General features: G+C 41.5%; 2 protein-coding genes and 1 pseudogene across 6 annotated transcripts in view; all 3 read right to left on the bottom strand.

The window, feature by feature from the left end:
* rbm10 (RNA binding motif protein 10) overlaps positions 1-2,262 on the bottom strand; it is a 40,385-nt gene extending 38,123 nt beyond the window's left edge. For 2 of the 4 annotated variants that reach the window (XM_056270719.1, XM_056270723.1), the window contains exons 1-2: positions 2,143-2,262; positions 1,477-1,550 (exon numbers count right to left, since the gene is read on the bottom strand). In XM_056270719.1, the coding sequence (XP_056126694.1) occupies positions 1,477-1,493 (17 nt within the window). In that variant the 5' untranslated portion in view covers positions 1,494-1,550; positions 2,143-2,262. Of the gene's footprint in view, positions 1-1,472; positions 1,551-2,142 lie in introns of all 4 variants that reach the window. The other 2 variants (XM_056270720.1, XM_056270722.1) reach the window with 2 other exon arrangements.
* A 1,704-nt stretch (positions 2,263-3,966) lies between these two features.
* Positions 3,967-12,246, bottom strand: rhoac (ras homolog gene family, member Ac). Of its 2 annotated transcripts, none has more exons than XM_056270695.1 (5): positions 12,134-12,246; positions 10,686-10,844; positions 9,897-10,017; positions 4,844-4,974; positions 3,967-4,375 (listed from the first exon to the last, which is right to left on the bottom strand). In XM_056270695.1, exons 2-5 carry the CDS (start codon positions 10,839-10,841, stop codon positions 4,202-4,204), a joined length of 582 nt encoding a protein of 193 aa, XP_056126670.1. In that variant the 5' UTR covers positions 10,842-10,844; positions 12,134-12,246; the 3' UTR covers positions 3,967-4,201. The 2 variants fall into 2 exon arrangements, with proteins under 2 accessions (XP_056126670.1, XP_056126671.1); XM_056270696.1 differs by having other exon boundaries at positions 10,686-10,841.
* A 9,425-nt stretch (positions 12,247-21,671) lies between these two features.
* On the bottom strand, positions 21,672-25,195 carry LOC130104228 (uncharacterized; annotated as a pseudogene).
* Between the last annotated feature and the right edge of the window lie 465 nt (positions 25,196-25,660).

The following is a 25,660-nucleotide window of genomic DNA, read 5'->3' as shown; positions in this document are numbered from 1 at the left end:
AGGTTTGAAACAACATTAGATAGACAGAATTTTTATTTCTGGGTGCAGTATCTCTTTAAAGACAAGCGGCAGAATATTATTACTGTCTCTTTAAGAACTGCGCGCGAGTAACGCGACGTGTCTAATATACACGCATTTGACAAGCAGATTTTCTCAGTTTGCTTTAACTTTAGACATAACCAACTTTGTTTATATAAACCTTGTGTGTATTTGACAGTATCAGCGCAATAAGACTCGAAAGATTAGTCCAGTATGCAGGCGCTGTGACGGCTTTAGTTCCTGTGAGCGTCGGGTGTAACGCGCTCAGAAAAGCGGATGTTAGAACAGCGCATCAGCACGTGAATGACATGTTTACCTAGCAAGACTTTGACGCACATGCAAACAATGAACTTTTGTGAATTGCGGTGTCCCGTGAGTGTAACTCTACCTCTGCGTTTACATGTGATGTGATGTGAATGTACGTCGCGTTGTACAGTATGTTGAGATGAAGGCGCCAGAATTGAACTGATAGAATGCACGATACTATGATTTTTCTTCAAAAGCAGATAGTGGAGACATTTTAATCGTCCACGATCAAAAACCGTGAGACGCACGGCACACCCCTAGTTGGAAGTTTAAGTTGCTGGCGCTCATGCTTCGTTCACGGTCGTCACGTGCGCATAGGAAACACGCCACCCTATCGGCAAGGCTCATCGGCAGAAATATTCATATCGGCCGATGCCGATGATGGTCATTTTAAGCTTTTATCGGCCGATACCGATGTTGTCCCGATATCATCGTGCATCCCTAAGAATTTTAATTTTGGGGGGAACTATCCCTTTAAATCTGCATGCTCTTCTACTCCAACTCAAGAACCACCAATCATGTACCATCGTGCATGTGGTAGTTGGCATACATTTTAAAAGCAGTGACAGCGTGAAGTGTTACATTTTTATCTAAAGACTACTTCCATCCGTCTAATTCTTGTATAGTTATTATCGATGAAGCTTTATGACCTCTTAATTGAAAGACAACATGAAATATTTGTACCTCCATATATTTCAGTGATTCTTTGGAATTTGGATAAAACAGGTTTTAATTCTAAAAATAAAAAGTTAGTTAAATTACAAAATCTGAAGGTATATCATTATAAACCAAGGTCTTGGCTGTTCAGCAATGTACCGGTGCAAATCCTTCTATTACGCAACAGTACTATTTGAATAAGCTGAAAAAAGGTGATGTTAAAAGGGTGAGAAAAATGGTGACCAGTTGCAGTACCTTAAATATACTTCCCTCAAGTTCCCTGCATGCATTTACAAACCTTAATTCTTTTGTAAACAAAAAAAGCAGTTCAAGTATAGGCTATTTGTCAATAAACTGAACATGTCTGACAGCATGAGGTTATGTAATAAGGTCAGAACATTCATGCATGAATCCATCCAGACCAGTGGTTAAATGCAAATTCATATTAAAAACATACGAGAACACTTGACCTACCTCCTCTCATAATCCATGCTTCAGTGCAAGTCGACAGAAACGCCCACCTCTTCCACTGCCTGATTCATTTACAACTGTTGGCGAAATATGTAATAATCAACCCTCACATTTATTAAAATAATGCATAAAAACATGGATATAATGTTGACTTTTACTGTTTTTTAGCTGCCAAGCACACGAGTAGGACGGATACAGTATGTGTGTGTGTGTGTGTGTGTGTGTGTGTGTGTGTGTGTGTGTGTGTGTGTGTGTGTGTGTGTGTGGATTGTCCGAAGCCAAAAACTCGTTCGCATGTCGTTGTACCCTTTACGCCATTTGGAAAAACTACAAAAGGGCAGCAATGCCGTTGTCAGAAATGATATAATACTTTCTGCAGGGCTGTTCAGTCATGCAAATGCTAAACTGAGCCTTACACTAATCTATAGAGAAAAAATATATATCTAATAAATACATACACAACAACCGTCAATCAAATCTCTACCTCTAAGTAACCAAATAAATAGCATACATGTGCAAAATGCTTAATAGAGCTGCGTATGACAGATTCAGTCCAGAGGGCACGGACACCAACCTAAACCCTGCACACCGACACCCGAGTGCAGATACGCCGAACTTTTAAACTACAGTATTTTAATTGCATAATAATAACAACATGAAGTCATTTACCTCTGTTACAGCAGCAGCGTCACGAGCACCGAAACTGATACAGGGTAAATGCGTGACGCCTCACGGTAAAGCTCGGTGTAAGATGGCCTCAGTCCGGTAGGCGGGGACAGACCTCTCTCGCTGATTGGCTTAAAGCACACTGGCATACAAACGCACACTATGTGTTAGATAAGGTGACCATTACTAATACTAAACATGGAAAGAAACATGTTGTTCGTTGCACATGAAGGGGCCGCCCTCACCTGATGCTGAAAAGCTGCACGCTGGGATCACATGGGCAGCGTACTCAATTCAGGCCGTGTCTGAAATGGCACACTCGTGTACTTGCGGTCTTGAATTAGCTTTGCACTGCAGTGTGTGTAAGGTAGTGTGTCCCATTTGTTGTTTCAGGTTCCAGAAAACTGCTGCTCACTAACGCCCCCTATGCGCCCTTTTGCAATGTCGCATATCTCACAGCTGTGTAGTATTGAGTAAGTAGAACCAAAATGGTCTCTGGTAGAACTCATGGTGTAAAGTATTTGAGTAAATAAAACCAGTTACTGTACTTAAGTATCTTTTTTGGCAACTTAAAATAAAATTGCGACTTTTTTCTCTCAAGTGCGAGTTTACTACCTCGCAAATTCTAACTTTCTAACTCGCTATTGCGAATTAATATCACGCAATTCTGAGGGAGAAAAGTCGTGCAAGATGTAAACGCAATTTACAAGGAAAAAAGGTCAGAGTTGTGAGATAAAAAGTCGCATGTTCTATTTTGTGGAGGCGGATACAATGCAAGGCCTTTTCTGTAGCAGTTTATAGTTTATTTCTGCTACAGTTTTATTTCTGGAGGAAATGACCAGAATCTGAAACCAGCGTGTCAGTGCAAGTAGGCTTACCATTATTCTATATATCTGGAAGAGACCTTTTTGAAGGATATTGGTTCAGGTATGTCCTTTTTGAGCACTTGAAGCTTAACTGAGACTTGAGGGCCTGTGGATGTTTAAGAGGCTGCAGTGTCAATTGCAATATTGAGCCTTTTGAGGTGTTCGGTTTCATTTCAAATGTAAAAAATAAAATATGTGATTGCTCTCCTCACAAATCAACAGTTTATTGTTTTCACTGGCATGTCTCTTAGGTGTCGAGGACAAGTGCGCCTCTGAGCCTACATTCAGTATTAGTAAAATACTTAAGTACTGTTCAAATCAGGCCCTCGAAGACTTTTACTCGAGTCATATTGAAACTAGTGACTTGTACTGGAGTCATTTTCAGTGAGGTATTTTCCGGTACTCTTTACCCTCAGATAGCACTCCTTTGCAACTACTTGCAAGTTGTCACATTCAAATCAATGGGAAGATAATGAATTTGTTCAACTTAAACATTTCAAATCTGATTTTCTTAAAATTTTATTTCTAAATGCAAATGATTAAAAAGAAAAAACTGTAAGCTTTAAATAAATCAGTATCACTAAATGGTTTAGATCCCTAATGTACAGCCCAGAATCCTTTGAGACATCAGCTATAAAAAGGAAAAAGCCTGAAGTGGGAGGTTAAACACAATTCAGCCCACTTCAATGTTCAGTGTGTGCTTTAGTTGAGCACAGAATAAAGCCGGGCAGATGCACGCATATACAATGAAGACATGGCACCCTGAAGACGGACGTGCACTCATTTGACACAAACATTCATATTCTTACATATACAAACATACATACAATCTGTCCAATGTACAAAACAGTCGCTGAAGAAGACAGGATGCTTGTTGTTAGACAACCATTTTGTTTGGGGCTAAGAAGTGTGGAGGGGGAAGGAATAACATCAAATATCATAGTTATAGAGTCCTTAAAGAATTTTTTTTTTTTTTGCTCGATGTGACCAGAAAACTCTTAACCCCAAACTTAGCGATGACAGGAAATGACATCATCTTGTTCCCGAAGTCTTTCCATTGGTCTCTCGTGGTTAGTCTGACATGATGTCCCAGTATCAGTCTGATACGGCTGCTGACTGTACTAGGACATGAATGCTAGGCTCCCTGCTCTGAAGTCTCCTGGGCTGTTGACTGACATCCACTCTTCTACAGGTTTCTATAACAGCAGACAGCCATTCTTTTTGCCCCGTTTCCTGGCTTGCAGCCCGGCCCTGGTGGCCATTTCAAAGACCTCTCTCACGCCATCTTTCGTCTTCGCCGAGCACTCTAAATAACCAAAGGCGTTGATTCGGTTGGACATGTCGCGCCCGTCCTCTGCCTTCACGGGCTCCTAAATGAAGATATAATTCAAAAGATATCACAAGCATGTCCAGGCGACTAGCCAATATCAACACATTTATATTAAAGGAATGCATTATATAAAATAAGATACATCATATGCCTATTCACAATCATGTCGATCCATTCCAGTAATCTTCCATTAGAGACAAATCAGACGTTAGGCAGAATATTCAAGCTTACAATGAAAATGGATGTGATTTACACTGTCCAGCTCATAAAAGTATCAAAAAACGTGTTTTATTATCTAGAAACTGACACTGGAGTTTAGCAGTATGACTTAGCATTAGCATTCAATTTTGTTGTATGAAAATGAGTAGCTTGGACATTCTTCTGAGATCATCTTATGTTTTTGAGCAGAAGAAAGTTAGTCGTCCAAAGGTTTGTAAAGACATGAAGGTGAATATCTGACAAAACTATTGAACTATTGCTTTTCAAAAGAAGTAAAAAAAGGCCCTGCCTGTTTCATTTTGGCAAGTTCCCTTCGTGTGTGATCATCATTTCGGAGATCCTTTTTGTTGCCAACGAGGATGATGGGAACATTTGGACAGAAATGCTTCACCTCTGGTGTCCACTTTTCTGGAATATTCTCTGTGATGCATTTAAGGAGAGAGTGATCATTTCAAGTGAACTTGAACCTTATCTTAAAATCATGGCTGAACAGAGTAAAACATTTCACCTGGTTTCACAGACCAGGTTTAGATTAAGCTAGGATCAGGCTTTAGTTCAGTTAGGACATTTAAGTAGCTTTTATAAATGTGCCTTAGAAAAAAACATTACCTGTGTGCATCTTGAGACAAAACAATGGCACTGACATATTTTAATATCTCATATTTCAGTTAGAACAGCTCAAACATGCATTTCAGTCTGGGACTAGACTTACCGGTAAGCCCCGTCTGTGAAACCAGGGGTATATCTTGTTTAAACAGAACTATTACACTTAAATTTACATCCTTAACATGGTTTGCATTTTCCAGAAAGTTAATAAAAACAAAAGCACAAATGAAACCCCTCTATCTTTGCCTGTTACTTAAGCAATGTACTCAAGAGCAAAACTGTTTACTTTTTGATGCAAAGACCAGAGGAAAACCTGATCATTCTTGAACATGCAGTTCTTTCACATATGTTAATCACATGCCAAGCAAGGACCTGAACATTAAAGTCACCATGAAATCAAAATGATTTATCCGTGCACATTATTGTTTTAAATTCATTTTATTCTTGTAAACTCCCTCTTTGAACAACTCTCCTGTTTACTGGCGTGAGGGTGGGGCAATAACCTGTCACTCACAGGAGATCTACCAATACATGAATATCAGATGATGTCACCAACGTCTCCTCACTGACGTCACTCAATTCTAAAACTTGTCTTCCGCCATCTTGAGTACCTGATTCGGCAAGATCGATACGTCAGTCGCAAAGGAACTAAGAGCTTATTCTCTGGCCGAGCCCGAACTTGCGGGCCGATATTTCCCGTCACTATCCTCGGGCCGGGCCCTTGATCTAGAGACGTGCACTCCCAACGCAAAAGAGTGCGGCGCGGGACTAGATTTGATGGCCGAGTGCGAGCGGCAATGCACTCTCTGTGTGTGTGCGCGTTGCAGGGAGAATAAAACGATTAGCGGGACTCCCGCAAACTAGAAAGATCTATGAATAAAACATATAAAAACTAATACATTTTTGCAGAAAAGCAACAAGAACTAAAACAAAATAGAAACGATGTACAGGCCAGAGTTTCCCTTTAAAACACGTTTGCAGCGTTGAGCGATGTAGCCAATCACAGACATACGTGTTGATTTCTTCAACGCAAAGGCCAATCAGAAGCATTTAAGATAGACTCCCCTCACTGCTCAAAACCTCTATGCTCAAAACGGACTCTTTGTTTAGGGCTCTGTATGCTGACAAATCCTCTAATTGTAACAAACAAAGTGTATATATTATGAAAGATTCATTGTGCAGTCAGCTTAATTGATATTATACCATGGTCTGGGTGAATACTCGATTCTGATTGGCTGCAGGGTGTCCGTTAAAAAGTGATAGAGGACACCTAGTAAAGTAGTTCTGGTGAAACTGACCGTTTACCGTTCGAAATTGATAAACAAATGCGCTGGCTACATCAGCTGTGAGTAACCATAGCAACAGGCAGTCAAAGTATCCGGTTACAATTTATTGTATCAAAACAAACATCTAGTTAGCCATTACACTACGCCTACCTGTGTGTTTTAATTATAGTTTTTAAAAAAACGAAAGTGTAACGCCCATGGCTAGACAAGCCTAACTTACATGAAAAAAGAATACGTTAACTTTATTGCTCGTAAGTTAGCTAAACTGAAGGGTTCTCCGAGCTGTCAATGTCGGTGACAGGCCATCGATGCGAGAGCAGTCTGCGGGCTTACTGCATGGGCTCCGTCAGTCCGTGAGAGACGAATATTAATTGTAAATAAAAAAGCTAGCATGTAGGCAAATGACCCTCTCATTTGATCTGATTAATTTATTGCCCTCTATTTAAGCGCAAATCGCTGGAGCGCAGAACTAATTTTTTTTTTTTTATTAATTGTTTTATGTGTAATAAAAAAATAACTATGCCTTCCTTTGTGTTTCATGGGGGGAAAAAATGCATTTTTGAACCTGAAGGGTTCTACAAGCTGAGCGGACTATAAATATCTCCGGTTGCTAAATAAACCGTCAGGCAAGTTATTATTTGTAAAAACTACATTTAGCCTAATTAAAATATAAACTAATGTTTTAAAAATGTTTTATTTGGCAAGTGACCATGGTATAAGCGGGTTAATGCCCTCCGAGGTGTCTATTGTCAGGTTTTAATGGACTTCCTCCGCTGCGCGTCGGACGGTTCACACCGTCGTCCATTAAAACCTGACAATGGACACCTCGTCGGGCATTAACCCTTACTAAACAAAGATGTGAGATCGCGATTAACTGATGTCAGCTTTTTAGGAATTATTAAGGGAGCGCACTTTGCGTGCATTTAGTCAAAATCCCTCAGTGATATGATGCCCAACCATGCACGCAGTAGCTGCTTGCTTTTATGTTATAACAGTGGTTTGTGTGTGCAAACTCTCTGTGCAGTGTTCATTTTGTCTGTGGTGAGTGGATGTAAATGATAATGAGCTTACGCTAGCTTAGGGGTGAGCGATATCACGATTTATGATCGTGGATTAAAATATATCCACAATCTGCTTTTGAAGAAATGTCGTAGTATCGTGCATTCTATCGGTTGCAGTTGTGGCGCCTCCGTCTCAGCGTAGGCTACAACGCGACGTATATTCACATCAAATGTTAACGCAGAGGAACGGGACACTGCAGTTCACAAAAGTTCATTATTTGCATGTGCTAACAAGTCATTCACGGAGTGGGGGTTCAATCTTCAGCTGGCTGGCAGGAGCCGCCACTGGCAGGTCACGTGACCTGTCAGTGGCTGGCTAGTTGTCTGGCAGTCTGCCTTTGGCAAGTTTCAGAAACCATTGATTTTTGACAGTTTTTGTGTTTTGTGTTCCTCTCTTTCTAGCTCATTTATTATGCATCTGTTGATATGATTATGTTCTTTAGTATGATTGCTGTTTTGAGGACTGTTCGGCTGACTGGATGAGCGTCGACAAACGTCTGTAAGCTGCCAGTCGGATCACGGCCATTTGACTGGTTATATTGGGATAACAGTCCTCAAAACAGCAATCATACTAAAGAACATAATCATATCAACAGATGCATAATAAATGAGCTAGAAAGAGAGGAACACAAAACACAAAAATCAATGGTTTCTGAAACTTGCCAAAGGCAGACTGCCAGACAACTAGCCAGCCACTGACAGCTGCCAGCCAGCCACTGACAGGTCACGTGACCTGCCAGTGGCGGCTCCTGCCAGCCAGCTGAAAATTGAACCCCCACTGCATTCACGTGTTGATGCGCGGTTCTAACGAGCGCTTTTCTGAGCGCGTGCACTAAGCCTGTCTAACAACAGCGACAGGTTACTGAACTAAGTTATCTTTCTAGTCTTATTGCGCGAATACTGTCCAATACACACAGGGTTTACATAAACAAAGTTGGTTATGTATAAAGTGAAACAAACAGAGAAAATCTGCTTCCTAGCTAATGCCGTCAGTATTGTAGACAGTACTCGGCAGGTACTCAAGATGGCGGCAGTCAACTGGAAAAAGAGCGGATGACGTAAGAGGTCATGTGACTGATATTCATGTAGCAAACCACAATCCAATCAATTCCCAAAGGACAAATTCAAGCCCCGCCCTACATGTTTTCTTGTGGGAGAAGACACTTCACTCGACGACACAATAGGGAAGAGAATACTATCACAAATTCTGTTTCATGCCGACTTTATAAGAGAAACTGCTATCTCAAATTCATGCTAAATGTTTATTTTTAATCTTTCAATTCTATTTAAATCTTTTTAATCTTGAGCAAAATGAAGAACCCATGTCCATTGCCGATGTCCATCGCATATGCAGATTTTCTTCTTCACACATTTAGATATTTAAATCGAATAAAACCGCAACAATAAAAAGAATTAGCTAAGTTAACTTTAAATGTGCACAGATATCGCCGTTAACGCTATCTCAGACAAGCGGATGCGATGAGACCTGTTTTCCTGTTAGTTCATGTGATGTTCGACATTAAGCCTATTGCTGCATCTTTAACTTTGTCACTATGAAGTAAAAAAATGTTTAAACAACAAGTGAAGATTTCATGAACCAATTCATTAGAACGTTTTATTTATTATTATCTGACTGGGTTTACCACTATGATTGACACATTTAAGGTTACGGTGAAACAGAAGCAGATCTTTCTTCTGTATTGTGACGAATATCTGTGTAAAATGGATTAGCAAAAATTAATAAATGTAGGACAGGACTTGATTTTGTCAGTGGGGTTCATTCTACCATGCTCTGCTCTGATTGGTCAGATGACCCAGTCTGTTTTGATTGGTCTAATTTCAGCTTCGGATCTTCCTCAGCACTTCATATGAGCAGTAATAATGGCATTGTTTGCGGGCCGTCAATGAAGACCATAGGCTGGCATTGTAGAAATGTATTACTAACCTATGTAGGTTCAAGACTGGAATTACTGATGACTCATTTCAGGGAGTTTAGAATCGGTTATTTCTTTTGGGAGACAACCCAAACTCTATTTATCCTACACTTTGATCTTTGAAACGTTGCTGACCTTGCATTCCCAAACAGATATATTATACACTACATAAAAGGTAATTTCGGAAAAGGCATAATAGGGGTAACTTTAAGCACACTAAATGATTGGAGAGCTCGGTTGTTTCACCGGAATATCGAGTTATAACATTTTGATTAAATTATAAGGTCACTTTTGTTGTTTTGTTTTTTTACAAAAAAATGAAACGTGTATATGGATGAAAACAGATAGGGTGAATTTCTATTTCATGCCGAAATAACTTTTTTTCATCAATTGGAATTGAAGTGCAATGAATAGGCTGGTAAAATCTAGACTAGTTGTTTGTGAGGAAGTCTCACCCAAGCTATCAGGACTGTCGATGGAAAAGCACATAAGAATGACATCTGTGTCTGGGTAGGAGAGGGGTCTTAACCGATCATAGTCCTCCTGTCCAGCAGTATCCCATAAGGCAAGCTCTACCTATAAGAGGAAAGATAACTGTGAACCAATAACTGCCACCAATAACTGTGAATCTTATTCTGTATACATCGATACAACTTTGCTTCAAGTATAACTTACACCAATGTAACAACATCTATGCAATGGGGCAGGACCATATATTGAATATTCCTGCTGGGGATGCATTATAAATATCATCCGAGATTTAAATTTTAGTATGAAAAATGGCATTAGAGCTGGGAAGGCAGTAGAGTTAGAATTCATGTGAATCAGTACAAAATGTCTGTGAAATGAAACACAGATGTTTCCTTGAAAACACTGATTAAAAGATGGGTGTGTCATCACTCAGTCTAATTGGATTTTTTCACATATTACAATTTTATACAAAAATAAGTAAATATTGGCGTTTATTACCATGACTTGCTGTCTTAGTGCATATAAATGAAAATAATTAACTCTTATTCTTCCAATTGTTTAAAAACTGTGGAAAACATGCCTTTATTATTTAATAATATCGGAGAAACATACTTTATTTTACTTCTTGCATTAAAAATATATTTGGCTACAACGACTGTTTGGTTGAAATGATGGTGCAAAGACATCATTTTGGACTGCATATACCAATGTCACAAAATACACATGCAAATCAATTTTATGAATAAATGTAAAGCCATTGGCAGCTTTCATACCTGTTTTCCATCAACCTCAATGTCTGCAACATAGTTCTCAAACACAGTGGGCACGTAGACTTCAGGAAACTGATCTTTACTGAAAACAATAAGCAAACAGGTCTTTCCACAGGCTCCATCGCCTACTATGACGAGTTTCTTACGAAGGGCAGCCATCTGCTGAGGAGACACAGACACAAGGACAGACTAAATGTAAACTTCACTCATTCAAAGCATTTTGAGAGCAAACTGAAAAGCAGCTGTTTAAAAGTGGAGAAGTTTACATTTAAAGTGACAGACAGACATAGATGATAGATAGATAGATAGATAGATAGATAGATAGATAGATAGATAGATAGATAGATAGATAGATAGATAGATAGATAGATAGATAGATAGATAGATAGATCTCTGTTTGTAATTTCTATAATCAACAGGAAACGGAAATACAGCAGCTGCGGAAGTATCACTTGACCGGAAGTTGCACTATATATGTGTCGCTATGTGGTAAAGAAAGAAAGATAAAACAAAACTTTCCACAAATACTGAACAAACGACACGATCATAAAACATCAGATTAACGAGGATCTACGTATATTACTGCGTATGAAGATCGATATATTCACGATAGGAACGCGTCCTGTCGCGAGGCCTGTTTCCGCCGCACCCGCGCCATCAAAACAGTCACAGCATTCATTCACAAACAAACATATGCTACATTCATAAAATAATACATTATAAAACGTCAACAAACACCTAGATGTATATACTAACATGGAAAATACGTTTTTTTTTTCATATTAAAAATATAGTTTCGCACTATAAGTGATGAATCATCTGAAGTTGAATTGGTTGGTTAGCCACTAGCCGACATTCATCAGAAAGAAACTGTTTTAAATAAACCCGAAATAATAATCAAATCGGCACATCATTACATAATGGTACAAAACTTTCATAGTCTATTATTTTATTAACATATATCTCAATAAAATCTTTTAGAAAAAATGCGAATGGCAAAGACTTTGTTGTAAGCAGATTAACGTTAGATTGTGGTAAAATATATATACTATTTACTCTAATCTGAAACACTGATTTCAACAATGTCAGAAGAGTTTAAACTCGGGATTAGACTAACGTTACGTGGATTAAACTAATCGGTTCATATTTTCTCGTTAATACATCTCATGTAAAACAGGCTGAGTTTAAACGCATAGAAAGCAGATCGGCTTCATATTAAATCGAATCATAATCATCTGAACTATTTTAACTAGTTGGTTCAAACTAGCTGACATGAATCATCAGCATAAATGACGCAACTCGCATAAAAAAATATATATATTTACAGTCATGGCGAGTTTCAGGCCGTTGAAATCCTACAGTGAAAAATCCACGATCTCACCATTTCCTCAACAAACGCCTTTTATGTTCGTCAACTTCATGTATTTACACAAAATATTTAAAATAGTTACCGTTTTCTTTTTGTTGTGGTGCGGGGAAGTGTCGGCTTTCCTGTCTTTTCCTGGCTGATTTTAAAGTCCGCCCATCTTCAGTCCTGCCACGAAACAACACCCGCCCATACAAACACACAGCTTCAGCAAGAACTGTGAGAAGAACACAACTCTATGAGGCGCCACGTACTAGGATTTAAATCAAACTTCGCTTATCAATACATACATAACACACGTGCATACACCTATAAATTACTCGCATATACTGTATACTATTGGATGTTCAAAATACATGAAATACACGTGCACACTAATATGAAATTCATACCAATACATATTATGTTAGTAATGAATGCTTATAAACTTGTGAACAACTTGCATATAAACTTGACGCACGCATACACCTACATACTCGCATAAACTTCCATGCACATACACCTATAAACACTCGCACATACATACACTCGCTGCACACAGTACGTACACCTATACACATTTGCATATACATATTCCATGCAGACACACCTAAACACTCGCACATCATTGGCGATTTCTTTAAGACTGCAAGGGAAGCTCAGCTTCCCCTATAATGTCAAAAGATTAATGGTCAAATGTGTACTATTGTGTTAACATTTTATTGACTAATAATGCGTTAGAACACGTTCATCTCGAAGACGAGTTCGTTCAGAATCAGCTCGATATAGCAGGTCGGCGGACTCGATTTCCTTCTCATACATTCACGTAGCGTCACAGTGCATTTCCCTATGGCATTTCCCCGTTGAAGCCGAGCGTCCATTGACTTCAATGGGGCTGCTTTGAACAGTTTTTTTCAGTGCTTCGAAACTAGACGGTCATTGGATAAATGCTGCGATTATGTCCCGCCCCCGGACGCTCAGCGTCTCTGGGGTGAATAGAGAAGTGGGCTGGCCTGGAGTCCGGGCGTCTGCGTGATGATTGGAGGATTGCATCTCCTTTTGATTGACAGCGATTTCGTCCAATAAAATGTCGCTGACGCGGAAGCTATTCGAGATTTCGAGCTCAGTCCCATCGCGGATTTTACAAGTGTACTCGAAAGACAAACTGCGGTAACATATTTCTTGGTATTTGCAATACATTTTACATTTCACATTTCACAGTTTAACCTAATTCCCACATTTCCTCCGTCGATGTCAGGTGCCTTGTTACATGTGCGGGCGTGGTGTTTGAATCACGGCACATCTGTCTAGTTTGGTTTCGGTTTTGTGTCGGGATTCGGACATTCATGCTCCTCGTGTTTGTTTGTTTTCTGTTGTGAGCGCACAGGATGAGCTTACTCTCGTTCTCGTGCATAACGTTCTGTCATGTCGTGTGAGTGTGCGGGTTTGTGTTCGCTCTGTGCAAGTGTGTTGTGTTTACATCGGTCACGTGCTTTCATGTCATGTTTGTGCTGTGTAGCACAGCTTGTGTTTTACACTAGCTGTGTGCTTTCATGTTGTCATGTTCTGTGTGAACACGTGGCTTATGAGTGTTCTCTTCTCATTGTTCGTCATGTCTCATTTTGTGTGAGCACATTGCTTGTAATTTGTTTTACTGGCCATGTGCTTGTGTTTTTTGTCATGTTTGGTGTGAGCACATGGCTTGTCATGTGTTTTCCTTGTGCATGTGGTCTCCTGTCGATTGTGTCAACTCCCATCTTGTTTCCTGATTATTAGTTAATTTGCCCCACCTGTCCTCCCTCGTTACCTGCCTTGTTTGCTCCCTATTTATTCTCCTTGTGTTTGCAGTCCTGTGGTGGTTTGTAGTTTTTATTTGTATTATTTTTTTATTTATTATTATTATTATTAAAATAAAGCCCATCAACTCTGCACTTGAGTCCTCACTCTTTTCACCATCCCCACACCTGACAGTCGAGTTAAAAGAAAAAGAGCTTCCCCTCTTTGAAAGACCAGCAGCCGCCACTGTCGCACATACATATAAACTTCCATGCATATACACCTATAAACACTCGCACATACATATAAACCCGATGTGCGCATACATACAAAATAAAACGTGGATGCATGCTTTAGTTGTGTATATGCGAGTGATTTCATATGTGGATGTGGTGAACTTTTCAGTGTAAAAGGAAGTCATTTATTCTTCTTCTTTTGGAGTTTTATGGCGGTTGGCAAACCAGCTAAAAGGTGCATTTACCGCCACCAACTGGACAGGAGTGTGAAGCGAAACACAGGGGGCGGAGAGATATTAGCAACACCTGAAATAAAGCTTGCCACAAAGAACCTTTATTTTACTGTCTATGAAAAGAACCGGCGAAAGTAATGATTATGCATGAAACATTTGAATGGTTGATAAAGTTCATAAATCGATGCAGACTCGCCATCTTTGCTGTAGTGAACGCGCCTATAGAGAGAAATGCACACTTCATATGCATTAGCCACATGCATAGCATAAGCAGAGAGTAGCCAATTTATTTTAGTTTTTAATTGTTTTGTTTAAAAGTACACATTTCAAGCTTTCTATAGATATACAGGTCTGTGATGCAAGTAGTTTATACGATGAGTTTCGGTTTATTTACGCGCTCCAGTTCACGCGCCGGCGCCTCCGTGTCCTGATCACTGTCCACTATATTTGCTTCTTATTTATTAATCCAGACAAATTTGTTTATAAAACATTGATTTCAATAAATAAACTGTCCGCACACTCAAATCCTTAAAGCAAATTTAATAGACCAAGCTTTCGGTCAAAAGACCATCCTCAGGGCATCCTCAGAGATGGTCATAAAACATTGATTAAAATGAAGATACAATTTATACAAAGCGAAATTTTCAAGCACAGCTAATGTTTGAAAATCGCAGCCCTCCACCACACACACATGCATGTATAGGCTACTATAGGCTACAACACAGAGCATGTGAGCAAAGCAGAGTGGTGTGACGCTTATACTTAAACTTAAACATACGTTTCATATTTATGTTTAAATAATATAATGGGTTTTTTATTTATTTCATGTTGATTATATGAAAAGGGAACCGCATGAGATGAGTAAGATAGGATCATAAGATATAGGCTATCGGAAAACATTTGGAATGAGTCAGACATGATTTTGACCACTTACTTAAAGGTTTCTTTTGTAGACAGCGTTTCTTTAAAGTTTATTTAGTTTTTTTATAAAATGTATGTTAATTTTAATCAATGTTTCATCAACAAATTTGCCTGGATTAATAAATAGGAAGCAAATATAGTGGACAATATAGGCTAATCAGGACACAGAGGCGCCGGCGCGTTCACACTTATAATAATAATAATACATTTTATGTGTATTGCACTTTACATTTTAGCAATCTCAAAGTGCTACAGACCATATAGTAAAATAATTAAAAACTCAAAATCAATAATAAGTTTAAAGGAGTGGGGGGGGGGGGGGTGGGGGGTCCCTATAAAATACATTTATTTAAAAGCTTTTTTAAAAAGATACGTTTTTAGGTTTTGTTTAAAAACATCTGTAGTCTGTGGGGCCCTCAAGTGATCAGGGAGGGCATTCCACAGCCTCGGAGCAGCCGATGAAAAGGCCCTACCACCCATGCTACAGAGCTTGGTTCTTGGGACATAAAGGGTGTTTGTGTTTGCAGACCGGAGAGTGCGTGAGGAGCTCTGGTGTTGGAGGAGTTCCTGTAGGTAAAGGGGGGCATGTCCATGAATGCACTGGTGGGTGAGGAGGGAGACCTTATATTCAATTCTGAGTGGGACAGGGAGCCAGTGAAGAGATTTTAGGATGGGCGTGATGTGATCATGCTTGCGCACCCTCATCAGGATCCTGGCAGCACTGTTCTGGATGTATTGTAGTCTCTGGATGCTTTTGCCAGAGATCCCGATGAGGAGTGCATTACAATAGTCCAGCCTGGAGGACACAAAGGCATGGACGAGCTTCTCTGCATCTGCCAGGTTAAGTGTTGGACGGAGTTTGGCAATGTTCTTGAGATGATAAAATGATGTCTTACAGAGGTGTTTGATGTGGGTGTCAAAGGTGAGTTGAGAGTCCATTTTAACACCCAAATTGGTGACAGATGTGGAAAGTGCGATGTTTTGGCCCGAAAAAGTGATACTGCTGATGGTGGAAAAGCGGAGCTGATGTGGTGTGCCAATTAAGATGGCTTCCGTTTTGGAACTATTTAGCTGTAGGAAATTGAGCTTCATCCACGCCTCTATCTCCTCCAGGCAGGTGTTCAGTGTGGATGCTGGCAAGGGAGCAGAAGAAGTGGGGGTTGTCCTGAGATACAGCTGTGTGTCATCAGCATAACAATGGAATGATATACCATGTCTGCTAATGACTTTGCCAAGAGGCAGCATGTAAATGGAGAAGAGTGTGGGGCCCAGCACAGAGCCCTGTGGGACACCGCAGGTGACATTATGAGTGTCTGATTTGGCGTTGCCCAGGGCGACATGCTCAGTTCTGCCATTCAGGTATGAGTTAAACCAGTTGGGAACATTTCCTGAGAGTCCAATGGTGTATTGCAGGCGGTGAAGAAGGATGTTATGGTCTACTGTATCAAAAGCAGCTGTTAGGTCTAGTAGGACGAGTAGAGAGGGAGAACCAGTATCAGCTGCCATCAAGAGGTCATTGGTGATCCTGACCAAGGCTGTTTCTGTGCTATGGCCAGGGCGGAAACCAGACTGAAACTTTTCAAATAAGTTATTGTGTTTAAGATGAACATGGAGTTGAGCTGCAACTGTTTTTTCCAGAACCTTTGATAGGAATGGAAGATTGGAAATTGGCCTGTAGTTGGAGAGAACTTCTGGATCCAGAGTGGTTTTTTTTAATAGAGGTCTGATGACAGCAGTCTTTAATGTTGATGGGATATGACCAACCAGGAGGGAGTGGTTTATGATCTTTGTGATAAATGGAGAAATGGCAGAGATGTTGGCCTTCAGCAGGGCTGAAGGGAAAGGGTCCAGGGCACAGGTGGATGGCTTCATTTTTTTAATGACATCCTCCACTTCTTCCTGTGTGGCATCAGAGAAAGAACAGAGGGGCTGGACAATCTCAAACGGTGGGTCGGCCGTTGGGAGGGGCAGGACAGCAGTGGCGGAGAGGTGGGAGCGGATGTTATTAACTTTTTTTTTTTGAAAAAAGTAATGTGCATGTTACACCTCTCTTCGGTGGTCTCAGGGTGGGAGAGTAAGGGGGGTTTAAGAAGGTGGTTTATTGTTGAAAAAAGTTGTTTGGAGTTACCAGGGCTGTTATTGATGATAGTGGAATAAAACCTGGACCGTGCGTCCCTCAGAGCTTCTGCATATACCCTCTTTTGCTCCCTGTATGCCTGTTTATGAACAGTCAGTCCAGAGACCTTTTGCCGCCGCTCAAGGACACGCCCAGCCGCCTTCATCTTTCGCAGCTCAGAGGTGTACCAGGGTGCAGAGCGCGTGAATGAGACTGACCTGGACATTAAGGGGGCGTGGAGGTCCAGAAGACTGCTCAGGGACTGATTGTAGAAATCCACGGAGTCAGCTACAGAAACGAAGTCAGTAAATCCGGAGGAGAGATGTTGAAGGTCCTGGGCCAGGGCATCTGCATTGATGTTTTTCAGCTTTCTATAATGGATCTGCCGCCTTGGTTTGGTGTGGGGTGAAGGAAAGGGCAGCTCCATTGACACAACCTTGTGATCTGAAACACCGAGATCATAAACATGTAGATTGCTAATGAGGGCGGAGTTAGAGATGACCAAATCGAGTGTGTGTCCCCTGGAATGTGTGGGGACATCAACATGTTGTTGTAAATCGAGGGAGTCTAGTAGCTGAAGGAAATCAGCAGCGGGATGACATGAGGGGGCATCGACATGAATATTTATATCTCCCAGGATTATTGTATTTGTATAGGTCGTACAGAGTGTTGTAAGGAGATCAGACATTTCCGGGATGAAAGTAGAGTTGAGTTTAGGGGGCCGGTAGATAAGGAGAACAGTCATTGGAAAGGGGGGCTTACATGTAAATGCAAGACACTCGCAGGAAGATGTTGCAGGCAGTACGATGGGGGACAGCTCTAGATCGTGTCGGTGAATGACAGCTAGGCCACCACCGCGGCCAGTGCGGCGAGCTGCCTCCAAATAACTGTAGCCGGGGGGACAGGCTTCATTTAGGGCAGAGTAAACCTCTGGCTGATGCCAGGTTTCCGTCAGACACATGAAGTCAAGTCCTTTCTCCCTGATGTGTTCTTCAATCAGTGTGGATTTATTATTGATGGATTGAGTGTTGAAAAGTTCGATTTTGACCAATGACTGTGGGGTGAATCTTTGTATGGGTCGCAAAACATTCAAATCTACTCCACGCAAACTGGAATCCACTCCACGAAATGTATCCAGCCGAAAGTGCGAGGATCCCATACTGGAGTGCAGAGGTCTCGCGATATTTCCAGTATTGATGGTAGCTGGCGCGACGGTACTCTGATGACGCGTCATACATGTGACGGATGACCAGAGAGATGGGATGTTTGTAGCAGAGCAGCTTGGCTGTTTATGAAAGACGAATTTTCGACCGGAGCCTCTATGAATGTAACGAGGACGGCGAATAAGTCCAAGTTCTTTAATGATGGGGATGTTAAATCCAGGTGTGGTTGCGAAGTTAAGTCGTCGGAGTTGCGAGCTGGAATATCTGAACGCCATAGTGAGCTGGAAGCCGTCTGAAGCAGGTAGGTGTCTAGCTACCTAGTTTCCCACTGGTATAAAAAGTGCGCACCTTTGTTTAAAAACAAACTACTGCACAAAGCTCGTAAAAATAGCTCAAGCACAAAATATATGTAAGCACAATTAAAGATAACGGGCGGAAAAGTGGCGAACAAACAACGCCTGCGTCCTCTCCTTCTCCGTCGTCACTTCATATGAAGTGTGCATTTCTCTCTAGGCGCATTCACTACAGCGAAGATGGCGAGTCTGCATCATCAACTTTATCAATTTATGAACTTTATCAACCATTCAAATGTTTCATGCATAATCATTACTTTCGCCGGTTCTTTTCATAGACAGTAAAATAAAGGTTCTTTGTGGCAAGCTTTATTTCAGGTGTTGCTAATATCTCTCCGCCCCCTGTGTTGACGCTTCACACTCCTGTCCAGTTGGTGGCGGTAAATGCACCTTTTAGCTGGTTTGCCAACCGCCATAAAACTCCAAAAGAAGAAGAAGAATAAATGACTTCCTTTTACACTGAAAAGTTCACGCACATCCACATATGAAATCACTCGCATATACACAACTAAAGCATGCATCCACGTTTTATTTTGTATGTATGCGCGAGTGTTTTATGGATGTGTATGCGCGCATCGGGTTTATATGTATGTGCGAGTGTTTATAGGTGTATGGAAGTTTATATGTATGTGCGAGTGTTTATAGGTGTGTCTGCATGGAAGTGTATATGTATATGCGAGTGTGTATAGGTGTGTCTGTGTGCAGCGAGTGTATGTATGTTCGAGTGTTTATAGGTGTATGTGCATGGAAGTTTATGCGAGTATATAGGTTCAATTCAATTCAATTAAAATTTATTTGTATAGCGCTTTTCACAATACATATTGTTTCAAAGCAGCTTTACAGAAAGTGCATTTCAGAAATGTACAATACAGTTAGTTAATCATCATGTATTAATTTAGGGCATAACATATCGCCGGTGTTGAGTCGTCTCTTCACAGGCGTCGAGTCGTCTCATCGCAGGTGTTGGGGCATCTGAAGTCTCCGTGAGAGGCTGGATACAAACTGAAGCTGACGAACGCTATTTACCTCGGGACTTGCGTCCCGAGATAACAGCAGAAAAGCAGATGGGAAATAATTAGCGTAGCTGCTGTTCATAATATTAATGCATTTGATCTGATTCAACAGTGTATAAAAGGTAAGCATTATGTGATTGCTTGGCTGAAGAGATGCGTCTTTAATCTAGCTTTGAACTGGGAGAGCAAGTCTTAGCAATGAACAGTATCAGGAAGGCTATTCCAAAGTTTAGGAGCTAAATATGAGAACGCCCTCCCTCCTTTAGTGGACTTAGATATCCTAGGAATGACCAGAAGCCTCGAATTTAGGGATCTTAAAGAACGCGATGGATTGTAGGGCGATAGAAGGTCCATTAAATACACAGGAGCTAAACCATTTAGGGCTTTATAGGTCAGTAGTAGTACTTTGTAATTGATACGGAACTTGATAGGTAACCAGTGTAGAGATGATAAAATGGGTGTTATATGACCATATTTTCTTGATCTAGTAAGAACTCAAGCGGCTGCATTTTGCACTAACTGTAGCTTGTTTATTGAGGATGCAGGACAACCGGCTAATAAAGCATTACAGTAATCTAGTCTCGAGGTCATGAATGCATGAACTAACTTTTCTGCATCAGAAACCGATAGCATGTTACGTAATTTAGCAATGTTTCTAAGGTGGAAAAAGGCAGTTCTTGTAACATATGAAATATGATTTTCGAAAGACAAGTTGCGGTCTAGTATAACACCCAGGTCTTTTACTGTAGTGGATAAAGTAACAGGACATCCTTCTAAATTAAAGTTGTATTGTAAGAGATTTTGTGGGTAGTTTTTTGGACCAATAAGTAATACCTCCGTTTTATCTGGATTTAATAGCAGGAAATTACACGTCATCCAGCATTTTATATCTTTAAGACACTCTGTCAATTTAGATAAGTTAGTGTTTTCATCTGGTCGTGATGAAATATATAATTGAGTGTCATCAGCATAGCAGTGGAAATTAATTCCATGTTTTCTTATAATATTACCAAGTGGCAGCATATATATTGAGAATAGCAGAGGGCCTAACACCGATCCTTGCGGCACTCCATAGTCTACTGACATTATCTTCGATTTTTCCCCATTTAAACAGACAAAATGGTAACGGTCCGATAAGTACGATCTAAACCAGCTTAATGCCTGTCCCTGAACACCAGTGTAGTTTTGTAGTCGATCCAAGAGTATTTTATGATCGATAGTGTCAAACGCAGCGCTAAGATCGAGTAGAACTAGTATTGAGATACAGCCTTGGTCAGAAGCTAAAAGTAAATCATTTGTAATTTTAACTAGCGCAGTTTCTGTGCTATGGTGCGGTCTGAATCCTGACTGAAAATTTTCATATATCTCATTTTCTTGCAAGAAAGAGCACAATTGAGCGGACACAGTTTTTTCTAGTATTTTAGACATAAATGGAAGATTTGAAATGGGTCTGTAATTTGCTAAGTTATTTTGATCTAATTGCGGTTTCTTAATAAGAGGTCTTATTACTGCCAGCTTGAATATTTTTGGAACATAACCTAAAAATAAAGACGAGTTAATAATATTGAGAACAGGCTCTTCCACTACAGGTTACACTTCTTTCAGTAGTTTAGTGGGTATTGGATCTAATAAACATGTTGTTGGTTTAGATGCAATGATAAGTTTATTTAGCTCTTCCTGTCCTATAGTTGTAAAGCGCTGTAGCTGTTCTTGAGGGGCCATAATTGAGGCTGAATCATAGACACCATAGAGGATTGTACATTTACAATTGTGTTTCGGATGCTTTCTATTTTCTCATTGAAGTAATTCATAAAATCATTACAACTGTACTGTAACGGAATATTTTGCTCTGGTGATGTCTGTTTATTTATTAGTCTAGCCACGGTGTTAAATAAAAACCTTGGATTATTTTGGTTATTTTCTATTAGTTTGCGGAGATGCTCAGCCCTGGCTGTTTTTAGAGCCTTTTTATAACGTGACATACTGTCATGAAACACCAGACACAGAGGGATCCAAGTGCAGTGTAGGTTTATTTACAGGGTAGTCAGACAGGCAAGGGTCACAGACAGCAGACACAGTATAGGAGACAAGGCTAAATCGTGGTCCAAATACCGGGCAAGAGATCAGAGGCAGGCAGCAGACGATACGAAATCCAGGAACACAGGCAGAAGATCGGGAAACACAGGCAGGATATCAGGCATGGAAATGCTCTAAAGCGGACTAGGAATCAAGACTAGGAAACACTAGGAATAGACCACGACAGTGACATACAGTCATACAATACTACGCAAAGAGTGATAGTGACAGTGAGGTATAAATGTGTGTGGAGCTGCGTGTGGAACTAGATGCAGGTGTGAGAGTGATCAGTCCAGGGTGTGTGCGTGAACAGTCCAAGGGAAGGCAGTGCAGAGGTGGAGCGCCCTCTCGTGGCACTCGAGGGCAATCCAGCCGAACATCGTCACATAACCCCCCCTTTAAGGAGCGGCTTCCAGATCCTGGGGGAGGGACGGAGGGCCAGGCCCGTGCAGGGGAATGGGACCAGGAAGTAGCCCAGGCGGGCCTGGGCCGCAGAGCTTGGGCGGACCAGACTGGACCGGTGACCAGGGCGGAGCAGGATGAGGTGAAGGCCAGGGCGGAGCAGGATGAGGCGAAGGCCAGGGCGGAGCAGGATGAGGCGAAGGCCAGGGCGGAGGGGCGAGGGGCTCTGGCTGTGCAGACGTGACGAGGGGCTCTGGCTGCGGAGACGTGACGAGGGGCTCTGGCTGCGCAGACATGACGAGAGGCTCCTCAAGGCTGAAGTGGAGCGCGGGCTCTTCAAAGCTGACGTGGAGCGCGGGCTCTTCAAAGCTGACGTGGAGCGCGGGCTCTTCAAAGCTCACATGAAGTGCGAACTCGTCGTGGCTGCCGTGAAGCACCGGCTCGTCGAAGCTGACGAGGAGCTCAGGTTCGTCGAGCGTGGACCCGACAGGGCTGAAGAGAAGTGCGGGCTCATCGGCTGGGCAGACGTGTATAATGGGCTCGGCAGAAAGAGACTCAGCGGGACGAGACCCAGGCCTGACGGTCTCGGCGGGAAGAAGCTCTGGCATGTCGTGAAAATCTGGCAGGACCTGAAGATTCTCCATCTTACCCACAGTGAGAGCTGAACCACTCAGAAGAAGGGCCATGTCCATATACTGCATTAAAGTACCGTGAGGATCATGGATGGGCATCAGTGACCGGAGCGGTTCAGATAACCCTCCGCGGAAAAAGATCATTAGACATTCGGTGCTCATAAGCGTGAGACGTGCCAGTTCAACAAACTCTTCGACATACCACTCAATCGATTGATCTCCCTGCTGGAGTCGCATGATCTCAGCTCCCGTATCTGTGTCGTACTTCACTGGGCGAGCTTGACGTGGAAATGGGATCGGTTCAGGGCTGACAACAGTGGAGACGGGTTGAAACTGGGTGGTCCCGGTGGAGGAACATGAAGACCGCAAACCATCTTGGCCAACCTCTCCTGTGACGAGGTGAGTTCGTCCAGTTGATCTTGGTGTACGGCGCTCAGACCCGCACTGGCTGACTGGGAGGCATACAAGGCTGACATGCTACTGGATCTGGTTATGGCGTAGTATTCTGTCATGAAACACCAGACACAGAGGGATCCAAGTGCAGCGTAGGTTTATTTACAGGGTAGTCAGACAGGCAAGGGTCACAGACAGCAGACACAGCATAGGAGACAAGGCTAAATCGTGGTCCAAATACCGGGCAAGAGATCAGAGGCAGGCAGCAGACGATACGAAATCCAGGAACACAGGCAGAAGGTCGGGAAACACAGGCAGGATATCAGGCATGGAAATGCTCTAAAGCGGACTAGGAATCAAGACTAGGAAACACTAGGAATAGACCACGACAGTGACATACAGTCATACAATACTACGCAAAGAGTGATAGTGACAGTGAGGTATAAATGTGTGTGGAGCTGCGTGTGGAACTAGATGCAGGTGTGAGAGTGATCAGTCCAGGGTGTGTGCGTGAACAGTCCAAGGGAAGGCAGTGCAGAGGTGGAGCGCCCTCTCGTGGCACTCGAGGGCAATCCAGCCGAACATCGTCACACATACTGTCTTTCCACGCGATTCTAAAGACCTCTAAATTAGTTTGTTTCCATTTACGCTCTAAGTTACGAGTTTCTCTCTTGATAACATGTGTAGTACTATTGTACCATGGTGCTTTAGTTTTCTCTCTAACCTTTTTTAATCTAATTGGTGCAACAATATCTAATGTACTAGAGAAAATGGTGCTCAAACTGCTAGTCATTTCCTCTAGTTCATCTGTTTGTTTGGGTTTACTGAGCAGCTGAGATAGGTCAGGTAAGCTATTTGAGAATCTATCTATAGTGATTGGAAGGATTGTTCTGCCTGGTCTATAGCGGGGCGCAACATGACAAATTTCTGCAGTGCGTATTATGCAAGTTACCATATAATGATCAGTGAGATCGTCACTTTGCGGTATAATATCTATATCGGTTGGATTGGTTCCGTATGATATAATTAAATCTAGAGTATGATTTAGACGATGAGTGGAACCACTGACGTTTTGCTTGACCCCAAAGGAGTTTAATAAATCTGTAAACGCAGCCCCTAACGCATCATTTGTGTTATCTACGTGTATGTTAAAATCTCCAACAATTATTGCTTTATCGGCATTGACCAATAGATCTGAGAGAAAGTCTGCAAACTCTTTTAGGAAATCAGCATATGGTCCTGGAGGTCTATATACAGTAGCCAAGGCTAGAGATAATAGGGATTTCTTTCTTACATCTAAGAGCGTAACATTTAGCACAAGTACTTCAAACGAATTAAACCTGTGACCTGTTTTCTGAGTAACATTAAGAATATCTCTATAGATTGTGGCAACTCCGCCGCCACGACCGATCAGACGGTGCTCATGCTTATAACAGTATCCTGGTGGAGTAGACTCATTTAGACCGAAATACTCATTTGGTTTAAGCCAGGTTTCAGTAAGACAAAGTACATCGAAGCTATTATCTGTGACCATTTCATTTACAATAACCGCCTTAGGTGTGAGCAATCAAATGTTTAGAAGACCTAGTTTTAGAAATTGTTTTTGTTCACTGATATTTAGATTTTCTGGTTTAATTACAATAAGATTTTTCCTAGATCCTACACTAGATTTATTGTTTGGCCTCACTAGACGAGGAATAGACACGGTTTCTATATAATGTTCTACACTACTTATATCAATTAAGTTGGGGCAGCAAAGACTGTGTGTCATGGTTAGTTAACCATGATCCATTCATGTGTGCGTGTTTGCACTGATTGTCATCACCTGGATTGATCACCTGATTATTACCTCATCATCACTGGTACATCTGTTAGTTGTTAGTTCTGTCTATTTAAGCATTTCCTGTTGGGTTGTTAACTGTCGGATCATTGTCATTGTTACCTGGTTCTTTGGCATGTCTTGGTTTCCTGTCATTCTGGATATCTGTTTATGTGTTTAAGAAATCTACGTTTGTTACTTGCACTTGCATCCTGATCTTTACGTGACACTGTGATTTGGACTTTGACTTACAAGTCAGTTGGTGTGTAACGTCTTGGAGATGTTGTCCGACAGTTGTCTGATTCTGCTGGGGTGCAGGCCATCAGCACAGTGCAGCCTTGGTCGCTCCCAGAACAGATTCCAATTATTTACAAAGAGCAGTTTCTGTTCATTACACAATGACATTAACCATTAATTTAGTGCAAATAATCTACTGAACCTTTCCTGTCCTTGTCGGTACGTGGGAAGCGGTCCAGACACGATGATCGTTGCCTCAGGCG

The sequence above is a fragment of the Rhinichthys klamathensis genome, unplaced genomic scaffold, assembly GCF_029890125.1.
Source record: "Rhinichthys klamathensis goyatoka isolate OS25496 unplaced genomic scaffold, OSU_Roscu_1.1 h1tg000305l_1, whole genome shotgun sequence".
Classification (NCBI taxonomy): domain Eukaryota; kingdom Metazoa; phylum Chordata; class Actinopteri; order Cypriniformes; family Leuciscidae; genus Rhinichthys; species Rhinichthys klamathensis.
Note: the sequence above shows the minus strand (reverse complement) of the source record. Positions and strands in the feature narration are given on the sequence as shown.

Bases quoted from the DNA above. Each gene is read 5' to 3' on its own strand.
- rhoac (XM_056270695.1), bottom strand. From the start codon at position 10,841: ATGGCTGCCCTTCGTAAGAAACTCGTCATAGTAGGCGATGGAGCCTGT. The intron at 4,975-9,896 runs GTGAGACTTCCT...AATGCATCACAG, and splicing joins CGACAGTCCTGATAGCTTGG to AGAATATTCCAGAAAAGTGG. The intron at 4,376-4,843 runs GCAGGGCCTTTT...ATCTTCATTTAG, and splicing joins AACTTGCCAAAATGAAACAG to GAGCCCGTGAAGGCAGAGGA.